The sequence below is a fragment of the Ursus arctos genome, unplaced genomic scaffold (genome assembly GCF_023065955.2).
Source record: "Ursus arctos isolate Adak ecotype North America unplaced genomic scaffold, UrsArc2.0 scaffold_36, whole genome shotgun sequence".
In the NCBI taxonomy this organism is placed as follows: domain Eukaryota; kingdom Metazoa; phylum Chordata; class Mammalia; order Carnivora; family Ursidae; genus Ursus; species Ursus arctos.
Window position 1 is genome coordinate 24,748,302 of NW_026623050.1, and position 16,620 is coordinate 24,764,921.

Here is a 16,620-nt window from a genome sequence, read left to right on the forward strand (position 1 = left end):
CTGGTGTCTATAACCTATTTGTGACTCTATGTTACAGGAGGTAAACATTCACTCAGGGAAGAGAATCAAATCTCATAGCAGCTAACGAAATAGCTTTCCAATCTACAGCTTTTCTATCCACCTGCTATTTGTAGAGTTACCACCTCCTTTCCATAAGTCTTTCCTCTCTCTAATCCTTTATATTGTAAGCTTCCTAAAATTGATGTCATTTTGCTCAAAAAGACTTCAATGTCTCCTCATTGCTTTTAGAATCAAATCAAACTATCTGGAAATAATAATCAATACCTTCCACTATTAAGCTCTAACTTACCTCTTCACCTCCTTATTTTCTTTTACCTCCATGCTTGTTATAAGAGCATATTTGCTATTTTTGAAGATCAGCACTTATCATAGGATTTCCCCTCATGCTGTAATGCTCTGCCTCCTTTTTGTTCATACTAATATTTTTCTTGTCTTTCAGAAAGCTTAAAGGTCATTTTACCATGAGTTTCTCTTATTTCTAAGCACCTCTTCTTCTTACTCCAATGCACTATTGTGCCACTTAAATTCTGCTCTGTATTATAGCTAATTGCACATATCCATCTCTCCAACTAGATTAGAGAATACCCTTAAGACAGAAACCAATCTTACTTATCTTTACATCCCAAGAAATTGGCATAATGTACTATATCCAGTAGATGCTCAAAAAAGTATTAATTCATTTCCAAGTTTTTCAGATCAATTGGCAATGAAGAATTTCATTGTTTCCACCTCACCTTCTCCTTAGTCCTTAATGTTTATAACTCTGATTTCCGTCCTAGCCACTTTAATGAAATTTCTATAGGTGATAATAAATCCACGTAGATATTGCTTTATGAGCAAGAGCATGCAGGTAGGGCCTCAAATGGCTAATCTGTGTGCTGGTAAAACCTGGCTGGAGCAGATGGCGCACTAATGCAGTGCTTGGAAGAGAGGTGAACCCACAGAACCAGTGTAGCATTGCTTTGCTGCACGGTGACTCTTAAGATTAACATGCACTCTCCTGTGCTGCACATTTCTGGGCAAAAGCCAATACTAGGATTGTGTCCTCCACTAGAATGTGAGCTCCTGGAAAAAATAAAATCTATCCTTGATACCTAGACATTCATTTATTCATACATCCAACTTACATTTACTAAGCGACTACAAGACAGTAATACCAGGTTACGTGTTTGTTACATAATCATGAACAAAGCAAATATGTTCCTGCCTTTGCATAGCATATAGTCTATTCAAGAAGAAAGACAGTAAAGTCAAATAAACAAATACTGCGATATGTGAAAAAAGAACATTATAACAATGGGGACCTACTTTAGATTGTGTGGCACACAAATGAAAACATTTATTGAACTAAATGTTTTCTAAGAGGTATGTGTAAATTATACCTTCACCATAGATATAAGTGGACCAGGTTCATCAAATCCTTGCCAACACTGACTGTGCTTAACACAGGGTTGCCACAAACCTTCAATCTGTAAAAAAATGTAGTATCTGCAAAGTGCAACAAGCAAAGTGCAATAAAATGAGGTATGCCCGCACCAAAAATCAAGGGAAAAAACACAAACATGATCAAATACATGTTATAAAAGAGGCTTGATTACGCACGAGTGAAAAAAAAAAACTAAGACTAGAATTATATATACTATCAGGGTTACTCAAATGTATGGCTGAGATAATTTCAAAATAATTACTTGCAAGACCACATGTTTTACGAAGTAAAAAGTAATATTAAAAATCAAAAGCCAAGTCTGTCCAGTATTCAGAAGTCTGAAGAAATCTTTGTCTAGCTTTTTTAAAAGAGCAAATTCCAAGGGAATCCCTGCCTCTCCCCTGGTTCACTGCCAAATGAGTCACAACTAAAATATTTCTGGGATATGCGAATATGGGACAAAGTTAAAAAAAAAAAAAAAGATCATGTCCATTAAAAAAAAAAGCTCAATGTTTTAAAAAGGGAATGGCAGGAGGAGGAAATTCTATATTAAAGTATATAAAATAGTTTTAATAATTATTCATTAATTTAAAAATATTTCGTAACAGACTAAAATTAAAAAACAAAACTTGGTAGTTGAAGATAAAAATATTCAACTGTTACTGATAATAGTTGAGAAGATTTCTTGGACTTGTTTCTTATATTAATATAAAACACATTAAAAAATTCCAAAAACAAAGCAGATATTACTTTGGATTATAAAACTTGCATTTTATAAATGATGCACATATTTCTGAAACTTTTAATGCACATTAAAGGACAGAGACACAAAAATTAAGTAAGTCCATTCCTTCTAAAGTCCAAATTAGCTACAGTAACATCCGGTGATGATAAGCTTTCCAAATTCATCTATGTGGTCCCAGGAAATTTAATCAATATAGATGAGAAAAAATAGCTTATATCATATCACACATTAGCCTTGTCAGTTGAAACAATGAGATTTTTCTGGAAAACACGCTCATCTCTGCTTTTAGTAGCATATTTCAACACTCAGCTGAAATTTGTGCCAAGAGATAGAGGGATCTATCACCAAACCTATTACCACCACAGGTTTGTTTTTTAAAAAACAAAGTGATGGTTGACCAACAAGAAACTGTTAACTTGTGACTTTTCAGAAGCATGGACTTTTTTATTTTTAATTTTAGTTTTTGGCTTGTGCAATGGAATTTCATCAAGTTTTTAAAGATGTTAACTTCATTAACTTGCAACAATCATCATTTTAAAATAGTATATAAAAACTGTGGGTCAGAAGCAAGGCTTACACTGGCTCAAAATTATCTCTGACAGTGGCAAGACTCAACTTTTTGAGCCAATCTCAACAGATTGGTGATATAATTCAAATTATTAACATAACACACAAGGATAAATATTGCTCTTGAAAAAAGCAAATTACTTTCCTATTTACAGTTTTTGGAAAAGGTCTACTATAAAAATATTTCTCCTCTATGTTTCCCTGCCATGAGAATGTTAAAACATATCTAGAGGCTCCTCAAACATCAATATTAAGAGTATAACGTTCCATTTTAGCTGAAACATTCCTTCACATAGCCAATACATTTTTTCAAGGCACTCTAAGAACTCTCAAGGACACTAAAAGAAAAATGTTCATCTTGTCCACTGATCTTCTAGGCATATTTCCCCTCAAACTTTTCTAAATTGAACATTGTTACAACTAGTTTTTGTTCATTTTCCATGGTAGAGTCCTTAAGTTATTTTTCTTTTATTTGGAGCTTCTCCTTCATTTTCAACTTGCTGAGCAGGCAGACTTTTGGTTTCCATGGAAACTGGATTCCTGCGGCTGCGTGCAGGCATTCTTGTTCCACCAACCTAAGAGATGAAGCAAAGAATAGTTTAACATGTTTACAACATATTTATATACAGTCAACTCTGTGTTATTTATACATGTACTAATTACCTTGCAAATCGTCCTTCGTATGTTTTCAATCTCCAGCTACTTGGTTGCCTCTAAACGAGCTTTAATCTGACACAGTTTAAGGTACAAAACTTTCAAATAGCAATCAGGGAAGGAATAGGTCAGGGTAGATGGAGAGAAGTGAAGGGGAAAACCACTCTCTGCGTTAAATCTGGAAGAGGCTGAAATATTAAATTAGAAAATGATGGAAGGACAGGACTTTTGAGCAATGTGTTTGCAATAATGACACTGAAGGGCAGGAGAAAGGAAGAAATGAAAAATACGAAGGGAGAGAAAGGAAATACAGGAAACAGGTCAGAAGTGGCAAAGAAGGAGAAAAAAATTACAAAACAGAGAAAGGAACAAAGAGTAAGAAAGACAGACTAATCTACAGAGAAAAAGGGGGAAAAATAAATGTGAAAAACAGGAAGGCAAAAGAGAAAATAACCCAAGTAGAAAGGAAAAGTTGAGGGACTAAAAGAGAAGATTCTTGCGAGAAAGAAGGGGAAGAAAAAATTAGAAGGAGGCTACAGAGGAAAAAAGGAAGAAGGGAAATGGGAGCAAGAAAGTCCGTTGGGGTTCTGGTTCTACCTTAAATTCGACTCCTCAGAACAAGCAGCTGCCCACCCTCACTTTCTAGTCCACACAGACTATAGAAATGAGAAGGCGTATTCTTAGGACACAATCCCTTGCTAACTACAGTCCTGCTGAAGATGAGATCTGGAAATTCTGTCATCTCCTTGGCCACTGAGAGAGCATAGTTTTAAAAGGGGTAATGGAGAAAGTCAGCCCTTAGAAAGAAGGGCAAAAGCTGTACAGCCTTAGCCATTTGCCCAGAACCTGTCCATTTCTGCCTCTATTTTCCCTGGCCACCTTGCACTCTTTGTTTCTTCACATCATGTCCAGTGAATTAAAGACCTGGTGGTGATGGGTGATATTGTTACTTCAAACACGCTCATATTTCCTAATATATCAGACATATTATTAGCATTCCTCCAAGGGGCTACTGGCTCACTAAGAATGAATCAGACTCCAGCTTCCCTAACCTAGTATGTTATCTCTTCAGGGGCATTTTTTAGTTTATGATCAGGGGACCAAAAAGGAAAAACTCCAGTTGAGATTTGAGTCTGCCAGTGTGTCTGTCTGAATCCAATGAACTTTTCTAACACACTGATTAGAAAAGAGTTGTGATTTTTAGATTATCTATACTACTGCCCATTCAGCCGGTATTTACTATTAAGGCTATATTGACCACCCGGATTGTATGTACTATATCGCTGAGGAAAGTATTTTGAAGCTTCCATTGTAAGTGTGTGTGTGTGTGTGTGTGTGTGTGTGTGTGTGTGTGTAAAATGAATGTTTATTATGGAAGTTGTAGGAGGAAAGGGGCGGGGGCAGAGCCTTTGCAAAAGGACTGGAAGTGGAAAGATTGAGGAGTAGCATAGAAGCAAATGGATTCTCTTATTAGTCTCTTCCTCATGCAGCAGGAGGCAGACACAGACGCTATTGGGGTATCTCTCAGGGTTAGTACCTAAGGCACTACATGAGGATGAGAACTGAATTCAAGTGGACAGGGACTAAAGGATTGTATCAGAGGCAGTAACATTTGTTATATGAGCTTTTACACCATGAAATATGTGGATGATTTTTGTTTCATACAGGGTCTTATTTCCTTAGGTTTCCTGAAGCTTTAGTCTTTTCCTGTTGCTGCTAAGGCTAGAAACTCTATCTGTGCTTACCTTGACTGGACTAGAAAGACCCATTCCCATGGACTGGCTGGGAGGAAGTAAGGGAGGAAGGTTGGGTAATTCTCACAAAACACAGGGCTAGACTGTAGGGAGATATGTAAGAGATCACCAGAAATTTTCAAGGGCTTGAAAACATCCCAAACCAAGCATTAATTATCTACCTGTCTACTCTACCTAATAGCTGGGTCTTAGATAATTTCACTAAGGATTTGTCCCTGGCACTGAATGTGTGAAGTGTCTTAAAAAATACAAATCAACAACTGCTCAGTGGCATATATATAACTGAATTGTTTAATTTTGTATCTCTGTGGCCAAACGGCATTGTATCAAAGTATTTCAGAATTATATGTCACAGGTAACAGACCATAATCAAAATTTCTAAATTAAAAAGAAATCATTATCCTAGAAAGAACATAAATCTTTCAAAAGTAGTTTTCAATTATTATATTTAAGTTAGTGAAGAAAATTTTGCCTTAATAAGTTATAAAAATCACTACTCAAATGAAATTTAAACTGGAAATAACGAACCAGAACTGCAGAGAAGATGGTTTAAAATATTAACAACTTCATCCACTCTTTCATTTGTAGCAACTAGTTAACCACATTTATATATTCTCATGGCCAAAGTTAGCTAAGACCGTTCAAGGAGTTCTCATTTCTAAAAAGATCCTTCCAAAAAGTAATTTAGGGTAAAGAACTGAAAAACATAAACAATTTCATTCACTGTAAATTATTTTTAAAAATCCTCAATTTTTGCATTCCAGCTATTTCTAAAAGGACTTGAAAACATTTATGGATTAATATAACACAGAAAGAAAAAAGAACAGAAGATATCCACAGGATACACAATTGACAGATATTCTGGGACACACATATTGAAAAGATTATGGAAGTCAGACAATAATTTTGACTCCAAGATTTTTGGCAGCACAGAAGGAAAATACACTCAGTTTTTATTTCCTGAACATTCAGATTCATTTGTATAGAACAAAACTTTTCCTAAAGCTAAACCCAAAGTGGAATATCTCATATGATATAAAGAATGAGTGACATGGTGAACAGTATCTCTAGCCATGGCTTTATAAAAGTTTCAGACAAGGAAAAACCATTCAATTGGTATTTCTGGGAAGGATTCTATAAAGACAGTAATGTTAATTATAACTCAATAAATACTGAGTTATACAATACTTAGCAAACAATTTAGTCCTTAACAGTTTATTGTACATTTAATAAGGTACTGCATTCACTAATTACTAACACTTACTTTTTAATTTTTCTATATCCTACTTATCAATTTTTAATTGTATCATAATTTTATTGTAAGTATTCTTCTGCAAATTGCATCAAATATTTAATGAAATGAAACAGTATACATAAATAAGAATCACAAAAAAATGTAACTTTGCTTTTCACAAGAACACAGGGATTTAACTATGCGGATGCATTACTCATATGCTCCCACTGGGCAAGCTAATGGAATTTTCTTTAGTTGACTTATAAACTTAACAAAAACAGAAACTTCCACTGACAATGACTGGACTCAGTAAAGCATACAACTTTATCTACCCTTCTCATGGATATAATTTTTAGATGATATTATAATTAATGTGGACATGAAGTTGAAATATTGTATTATCAATGAAATAGATGAATAACAAACAACCTAACGGAACATTAATTGCAAAAAAGATCTTACCTTTTGTTGTGGTGTGGGACCTAGTGACTTAGGTGGAAAAGTACAAGGTATTCTTCCATGATGGATATGATATGGTAATAACAGACTGGGATCTAAAGGGACCCAGGGAACTGAGAGACTGGAAGGCACACCAGGAAGGCCACAATGTGTTTTATGCAAATTGTAGGCTGTCCTAGTAACTTTTCCATCAGAGGTCTTGTAGATCAGGAGTGAAGAATCTTCTGCTGCATGAGACAACAAGTAGGAACCCTCCTGCAAACTAAATCATACAAGGAAATTTCAACTCACTGGCTCATGGTGTCAATTTCAACAGCATTTTTGTAACCATGATCTATTAGTAAAATCCAAAACAATTATGGGAATGGAATACCACCTCTAAAAATATTTTATGACCAAATAAGATTTAAGAAGTCTTATTATTTTTTTTTTTGGAGAAAATACCTGCAAAACATATATTTGATAAAGATTTTTACCCCAAATATATAAATTATTCCTCCAACTCAATAATAAGAAAATAATCCACATCTTTAAATGGACAAAAGATTTGAATACATACTTCACCAAAATGAAGTGGTGTGGATGGCAGATAAAAATGTAAAAAAATGCTCAACATCCTTAGTCATTAGATAAATGCACCTCACAATCACAATGAGAAAACACTACACACCTATTAGAAGGGCTAAACATTTCTTTAAATGCTGACAATGCCAAGTGCTAGCGAGGATGTGGAGCAATTCGAATCCTCATTGCATTGCCGATACAGCCGCTTTGGAAATCAGCTTGGCAGTTTCTTACGAATTTACTATTTTTTTTCCATAATAATATTTTTATTATATTATGTTATTCACCATACAGTACATCCCTGGTTTCTGATGTAAAGTTCGATGATTCATTAGTTGCATATAACACCCAGTGCACCATGCAATACGTGCCCGCCTTACTACCCATCACCAGCCTATCCCATTTCCCCAACCCCTCCCCTCTGAAGCCCTCAGTTTGTTTTTCAGAGTCCATAGTCTCTCATGCTTCATTCCCCCTTCTGATTACCCCCCCTTTCTTTATCCCTTTCTTCCCCTACCAATCTTCCTAGTTCTTATGTTCCATAGATGAGAGAAACCATATGATATTTGTCTTCCTCTGCTTGACTTATTTCACTTAGCATTATCTCCTCCAGTGCCGTCCATGTTGCAGCAAATGTTGAGAAATCATTCTTTTTGATAGCTAAATAATATTCCATTGTATATATGGACCACAACTTCTTAATCCAGTCATCTGTTGAAGGGCATCTCAGCTCCTTCCACGATTTAGCTATTGTGGACATTGCTGCTATGAACATTGGGGTGCATATGGCCCTTCTCTTCGTCTGTATCTTTGGGGTAAATACCCAGTAGTGCAATGGCTGGATCACAGGGTAGCTCAATTTTTAACTTTTTAAGGGACCTCCACACTGTTTTCCAGAGTGGCTGTACCAACTTGCATTCCCACCAACAATGTAGGAGGGATCCCCTTTCTCCACATCCTCTCCAACAATTGTTGTTTCTTGCCTTGTCAATTTTTGCCATTCTAACTGGCGTAAGGTGGTATCTCAGTGTGGTTTTGATTTGAATTTCCCTGATGGCTAATGATTTTGAACATTTTTTCATGTGTCTATTAGCCATTTGTATGTCAGCATTGGAAAAAGTGTCTGTTCATATCTTCTGCCCATTTTATTATTTGTTTATTTGTTTCTCGTGTATTGAGTTTGAGAAGTTCTTTGTAGATCTCGGATACCAGTCTTTTATCTGTAGTATCATTTGCAAATATATTCTCCCATTTCGTGGGCTGCCTCTTAGTTTTGTTGACTGTTTCCTTGGCTGTGCAGAAGCTTTTTATCATGATGAAGTCCCACAAGTTCATTTTACCTTTTGTTTCTCTTTCATTTGGAGATGTAAGTAAAGGGATGGAATACCATCTTTCATGCCAATGGACCTCAAAAGAAAGCTGGGGTAGCAATTCTCATATCAGACAGATTGGATTTTACACTAAAGACTATAGTTAGAGATACAGAAGGGCACTATATTATTCTTAAGGGATGTATCCAACAAGTGGATATGACAATTATAAATATATATGCCCCCAACAGGGGAGCAGCAAGATACACAAGCCAAGTCTTAACCAGAATAAAGAGACATATAGATAAAAATACATTAATAGTAGGAGACCTCAACACTCCACTATCAGCAATAGACAGAGCACCGGAGCAGAAAACCAACATAGAAACAAGAGCTTTGAATGCCATACTCGACGAGTTGGACCTCATAGATATATATAGAACACTACACCCCAGAACAAAAGAATATTCATTCTATTCTAATGCCCATGGAACACTCTCAAGAATAGACCATGTTCTGGGTCACAAAACAGGTCTCAACCGATACCAAAAGGCTGAAATTATTCCCTGCATATTCTCAGACTACAATGCGTTGAAATTGGAACTCAACCACAAGGAAAAATTTGGAAGAAACTCAAACACTTGGAGACTAAGAACCATCCCACTCAAGAATGATTCGATAAACCAGGAAATCAAAAATCAATTTAAACAATTTATGGAGACCAACGAGAATGAAAACACAACGGTCCAAAACCTATGGGATACTGCAAAGGCAGTCCTAAGGGGGAAATACATAGCCATCCAAGCCTCACTCAAAAGAATAGAAAAATCTAAAATGCAGTTTTTATATTCTCACCTCAAGAAGCTGGAACAGCAACAGAGGAGCAAGCCTAATCCATGCACAAGAAAGCAGTTGATCAAGATTAGAGCAGATCAATGAATTAGAAACCAGGAGCACAGTAGAGCAGATCAACAGAACTAGAAGCTGGTTCTTTGAAAGAATAAATAAAATTGACAAACCACTGGCAAGACTTATCCAAAAGAATAGAGAAAGGACCCAAATTAATAAAATTATGAATGAAAAGGGAGAAGTCACAACCAATACCAATGAAATAGGAAGGATTATTAGAAACTTTTATCAACAGCTTTATGCCAACAAATTAAGCAATCTGGAAGAGATGGAGGCCTTCCTGGAAACCTATAAACTACCAAGACTGAAACAGGAAGAAACTGATTTTTTAAACAGGCCAATTAATTATGAAGAGTTTGAAACAGTGATTAAAAACCTTCCAAAAAACAAAACGCCAGGGCCTGATGGATTTCTCGGGGAATTCTACCAAACATTCAAAGAAGAAATAATACCTATTCTCCTAAAGCTATTTCAAAAAATAGAAACAGAGGGAAAGCTACCAAACTCATTCTACGAGGCCAATATTACCTTGATCCCCAAACCAGGCAAAGACCCCAACAAAAAGGAGAATTACAGACCAATTTCCCTGATGAATATGGACGCCAAAATTCTCAACAAGATCCTTGCTAATAGAATCCAACAGTACATTAAAAGGATTATCCATCATGACCAAGTGGGATTCATCCTTGGGATGTAAGGGTGGTTCAACATTGGCAAATCTATCAGTGTGATAGATCATATCAACAAGCAAAAAGCCAAAAATCATATGATCCTCTCAACAGATGCTGAAAAAGCATTTGACAAAATACAGCATCCTTTCCTGATTAAAACCCTTCAGAGTGTAGGGATAGAGGGTACATTCCTCAATCTCATAAAAACCATCTATGAAAAGCCTACAGCAAATATCATTCTCAATGGGGAAAAGCTGGAAGCCTTTCCCTTAAGATCAGGAACACGACAAGGATGCCCACTCTCGCCACTATTATTCAACATAGTACTAGAAGTCCTTGCAACAACAATCAGACAACAAAAAGGGATAAAAGGTATCCAAATCGGCAAAGAAGAAGTCAAAATTGTTCTCTTCGCAGACGATATGATACTCTATATGGAAAACCCAAAAGAATCCACTCCCAAACTATTAGAAGTTATAGAGCAATTCAGTAATGTGGCGGGATACAAAATCAATCCTCAGAAATCAGTTGCATTTCTATACACGAACAATGAGACTGAAGAAAGAGAAATTAGAGGATCCATCCCATTTACAATAGCACCAAAAATCATACGTTATCTTGGAATTAACCAGAGATGTAAAGGATCTATATTCTAGAAACTACAAATCACTCTTGAAAGACATTGAAGAGGACACAAAAAGATGGAAAAACATTCCATGCTCATAGATCGGAAGAATTAACATAGTTAAAATGTCCATGCTACCCAGAGCAATCTACACTTTCAATGCCATCCCGATCAAAATATCGATGACATTTTTCAAAGAACTGGAACAAATAGCCCTTAAATTTATGTGGAACCAGAAAAGGCCCCGAATCACCAAGGAATTGTTGAAAAGGAAAAGCAATGCTGGGGGCATCACAATGCTGGATTTCGAGCTGTACTACAAAGCTGTGATCACAAAGACAGCATGGTACTGGCACAAAAACAGACACATAGACCAATGGAACAGAATAGAGAACCCAGAAATGGACCCCCGGCTCTTTGGGCAACTAATCTTTGATAAAGCAGGAAAAAACATCCGGTGGGAAAAAGACAGTCTCTTCAAAAAATGGTGCTGGGAAAATTGGACAGCTACATGCAAAAGAATGAAACTTGACCACTCTCTCACACCATACACAAAGATAAACTCTAAATGGATGAAAGACCTCGATGTGAGACAGGAATCCATCAAAATCCTAGAGGAGAGCATAGGCAGCAACCTCCACAACATCGTCCACAGCAACCTTTTTCATGACACATCTCCAAAGAAGTCTTATTTTTAACTATTTTCATGATTTTTAGACAACTAATTTTAATTGTTATTCCGAAGTTGAGGATACATAATTACTTACTTTTACTGTTATCTCAATTTCTAAGTATTCAATAATTTAATGGGAAATAGTCTGCCTAATTCTCTAATCCATGCACAACACATACTGAAAAGTATTTCATGAGTGTACATACACAGTATTCCTATACAGACCATCTTAATTCATTCAACAAACATAGCTCTTGCTTTGTATCCAATAATACAAAGATTAAGAGATATAAAAGGGAATGTGGTACATTCACTATACTTAGCTTAAAATAAAGTGTACGAAAAAATGGAACAATCACAATACAATTTGAGGTGCTATGAGAATATAATAACAATAGCAGCTGATAGGTACTGAATGTTTATCATGAGCTAACTACTGTTATACTGCTTATATCCATTTTGTTATTAAATCCTCCACAACAAATCCTCAAGGTATAATATTAATAATTCATCCCATATTATAGATAAATAGAAATTAGAGATACTAAGCAATTTGCCCAAAGTTCTGAGTGTAGGGCTTAGATATAAACCCAGGCAGTTTAATCTACGGGCCATACTCTTAATCATGATCCGCTACTGTTACAATAATCACTTCTGTCAAACATCAAATTTACATTTTCCTTTTCTCCTTAGAAAGTTTTAAGGAATTCAGTGTATCAAAATAAAGAGCTAAAAGGATACAATTAATATTTTGTGCTTTCTTAAGATTTTACATTCCTCTAGCTCAAAGATGCTAAGGAGAATCTCAGTTCTTTCCCATATCATTTAAAATAAGGATTAATCATACTTCGTTGTATCCATCTGCCTACAAGCCTGATAAGTTAAATTTCCATTAATTTTTTTAAGCAGAAAAGTAATAGGTGTTGACAAAGGAGGTTAGAGAATTATTCTTACCCTCTGGAGAACTTTTTTTTCGAAACAATCACCTTCACATTTTTATATAAGGAAATGAGTAATAATTGATTTGGTAGTAGGAATAAATAACAATTCAAAGATGGAGCTTTTATTGATGAAAATCATATATTTTAACTACCTTCACTAAAAATGATGAAAGCTCTGGTTTATAGAGAATTCATGGAGAATGTAAAACTTCAAGAAAGAGTATTTTAGAAGTGCCATACAGTGGAATGTACATGGATGGATACTAACTATAGTGGACAGAATAATGACCTTCCAAGATGCCTAGATCCAAAACCCTAGAACCTTTAAATATGCTACATTACAAGGCAAAGGGGAATTAAGATGGAATTAGAGTTCCTAACCTGCTGATTTTAAAGTGGTACGATTTTCCTGGATTATCTTACTGGGCCCACTGTAATATAAGAGTCCTTCAATGTAGGAGAGGGAAGCAGAGGGGAGATTTAACTATGAAAGGAGTCAGAACAATGTGATGTGAGGACTCAACTTGCCTTTGAAACTTTGAAAAAGGAAGAGGGCCACAAGCCAAGGAATGTAGGTGGCCTCTAGAATTTACAAAAGTCAAGGAAAGAGACCATACCCAGAGCCTACAGAAAAAAAAAAATTCAGTCTTGCTGACACATTGATTTCAACCCAGAAGACCTGGTATACTTACAGAACTGAAAGATAATAAATTTGTGTTGTTTTAAAACACCAATTTTGGGGTAATTTGCTATAGGTGCAGTAGAAAACGAACACACAAACTAAGATATTGATAATAAGATCTCAAAAAGCATTTGACACATTTCATGTGTAAGTACTGCACTTCACATGAAGAACACGATATACAAAAGAGAATTTCTGCCACAGAATCACAGACTGAAAAGTACCTAAGAAATCACCGAACTCAACACCATCATTTTATAAATAAGGAAACTAACATCTAGTTGCATAATAAGTAAAAGAGTTAGAACTTTGAGATTTTTCACTTTTATCTCAGACTCTTGAATTGTTTTTTAGTTTATTTTTTGGTAAGGGCATAACAGGAGTACAAAAGTTCACATAATAAAACAGTCTGATAAATCATCAGGTGGAGAATCCATATTCTAAGATTTCTCACGGACTTAATGATTTTTGGACACTAGCTCTACGTTGCTTCCTTACCCTGAAAATGTAAACAATATAGCTATGCTAGGCTCCATAACGGCCCCCAGGATATCCACATCCTAATCTTCAGAACTTCTGAACGTTACTTTTAATGGCTTTCTAAATGTGATTAAGGTACAATGTGATAAAGGGCAGAAATCTGAGTGATACGCTTTGAAGATGGACAGAGGTCACAAGTCAAGGGATACAGGTAGCCACTAAAAGGTGAAAACCAAGACAAGGAAATGACTGCTCCCTTAGAGCCTCCAAAAACAATCAGCCCTGCTGACACAAATTTAGTCCAGTGAAAATGATTTTGGATTTCTGACCTCCAAAACTGTAAAAGAGTAAGTTTGTGCTGTTTTAAGGCAATAAGCTTGTGGTAATTTGTTACATGGCAATTGGAAACCTAATACGACAGAGCCTTACAGAAAAATATTTAACTGCAAGGAAACCAGATACTATCATATGATCTTCTTATTTATATTTTCACGATTTCAACCTTGACAAAAAGAAAAAATCTTGCATTTCTGGGTTACATTCTATGACCCCTAATAGCATATATTCAAATTTTCTATGAATTTCCACCCAAGAAAATCACATATATCAATGCAAAATGTCCAAAAAAAACAAAAACAAAAACACTTACCTACTCAATTTCTTTAGAATGTGTTGGAGGATGTTAAATAAACTTGAAATCCTATTAAACAGAAGAAGATTCTTGTAAAATTAAATGACAAAAAAAGTATTCTTAACAATTATAGCTCCTTAGAGAAATACCCTCACCAACAAAGAAAAAAAAAAAAACATATAAAATAGAAAACACAGAATACCAAAATCAATTGATTAAATTATAATGTTTACTTAATTTTTGCCAACATTTCCTGATTTCTCTTTAAAATAATAAAGTACTTAGCCTGTGTGAATCACAGCAGTTGTGAAGAGATCACTATTTTATATTCAAATTATAAACTTTTGAAAATGTTCAAGAAGTCTTTAGCAGAACTAATCTGCAAAAGAGTTTGCCTTTTAGAGATGGTGGTGAATTAGCTTCCAAAAAAACTAAGAGGTATTTCAAATGTGTGATACCAGAGAAGCCACTGAATGGCAGCAGGATAGTTAAAGGGAAATGATATATTTCTTTAGTATCTATTCTACCCTTTAGTATCTATTCAATCCCCCTACAATTTATTTTAAAATTGGTCATTGGGAAAGGTGGGGCAGGCAATGAGTAATGTACAGAAAAGCTTTTTTATTCATGTAAAGAAAAAGTTACTCCTCAAAGGAGGCAGTCCTTATAATAGAAATGGACATTTTTAAGGGCAAGCAGAGAATTCAAGACTGAACATGAGATCCTTCAAAAATTGTGTCAAGGCCCAAAGCTAGAACTATGGAACCAGTCTAAGTCAGGACAATTTCTCATCCTAATGGTGAATCAAATATATTAACTACCAAGGCTGCCACTCCAGCTCAGCTGTATGCGCTGGAACAAGTCAAAGTCCCAGTTTCCCCACATATAAAATAGGGATAATACTCCCACCAGTCCTTTCTAGAAAGCTGTGAGATATAAATTAATTTTTGTAAGTTATTTTCCTTTGCATTTGGGTATTCGGAGTCCTGAGCACAATAAACTCATTTCAATATGATGTACAGTAATACTGGCACAGGGGAAACTTTTAGAAGTTAGGATGTCTAAATGAATATATATAATCCTTAGAGCTGAGTCTATATGACTGTCCTGTTGTTTCCCAGCCCTGATAAGGGGTGCTCTCATGTACGTCCCAGATGGTGGGCTACTACGCTTGCTCCAGCCTCCTTTGTCTCAAGTAGAAAGACTGGTGTCACTGGTATTTGATTTAATTTGAAAGTGGACATGAGATGGATCACAAACTGGGTTAGGGGAAGAAGCCTCAATGTATAAAAGAATTAAAAGTCTTGAAAATAAATGATTTAAACTTAACTAATATTTAGAAATAGACAAAAATTAGTGATTATGTTCACAAGTTTTAAGAATCCCACCATAAAGTAAACTTTCTTACTTGAGTGCTGAAAGTTTTTCTTTTAATTCTTCTGAGGTAATTTCTTCTAACAGAAAAAGTTTTGAAGTAAATGCATCAATATGCCCTAAAATAAAACATCAAACTTAAAAAGAACAATTGCAGTATTAAAAAAAAAAAAGTTGGGGCGCCTGGGTGGCATAGTGGTTGGGTGCCTGCCTTCGGCTCAGGGCGTGATCCCGGCGTTACGGGATCGAGCCCCACATCAGGCTCCTCCACTATGAGCCTGCTTCTTCCTCTCCCACTCCCCCTGCTGTGTTCCCTCTCTCGCTGGCTGTCTCTGTTAAATAAATAAATAAATAAATCTTTAAAAAAAAAAAAAAAAAAAAAAAAAAAAAAAAAAAAAAAAAAAAAAGTTATCCATTCTTCTTAAAGATGTTTATACAAAATTGTAACAACTGTAAAGCAATTTTACATTCCAAAAAGAGACTTACACATTTTATTAAGTTTATTAATTAAAGCCATATTTTATTTACTTTTCTAAAGGATTTTATTTATTTATTTGAGAGACAGAGCGAGATGGGGAGGGACGGAGGGAGAGGGAGAGAATTTCAAACAGACTCTGTGCTGACTGCAGACTCTGACACGGGGCTCAATCTCATGATCCAGAGATCATGACCTGAGCTGAAACCAAGAGTCAGATGCTCAACCGACTGAGCCACCCAGGCGTCCCAAAACTGTATTTTAAAACGACACAAAAGTATTGGTTCTAAAATATTTGCTGAATATAGAAAAGTTTACACACGTGCACACCAAAAAATAATCTCTAAGACCCAAATTTAAGAATAACAACTGTTAAAATATTAGTGGTTCTGTTTCCTATTAGTTTAAGTTGCATTTTAATAAAG

The 16,620-nt window shown here is 35.5% G+C and overlaps 1 protein-coding gene across 4 annotated transcripts in view; it reads right to left on the reverse strand.

Annotated features, from left to right (window-relative positions):
* Positions 1-1,114: 1,114 nt before the first annotated feature.
* Positions 1,115-16,620, reverse strand: part of ICE2 (interactor of little elongation complex ELL subunit 2) — a 71,074-nt gene continuing 55,568 nt past the window's right edge. For all 4 annotated transcript variants that reach the window (XM_057306230.1, XM_026518606.4, XM_057306231.1 and 1 more), the window contains 4 exons: positions 15,755-15,839; positions 14,365-14,415; positions 6,864-7,122; positions 1,115-3,334 (listed from right to left, as the gene is read on the reverse strand). In XM_057306230.1, coding sequence (XP_057162213.1) covers positions 3,212-3,334; positions 6,864-7,122; positions 14,365-14,415; positions 15,755-15,839 — 518 coding nt within the window. In that variant the 3' untranslated portion in view covers positions 1,115-3,211. The remainder of the gene's footprint in view (positions 3,335-6,863; positions 7,123-14,364; positions 14,416-15,754; positions 15,840-16,620) is intronic.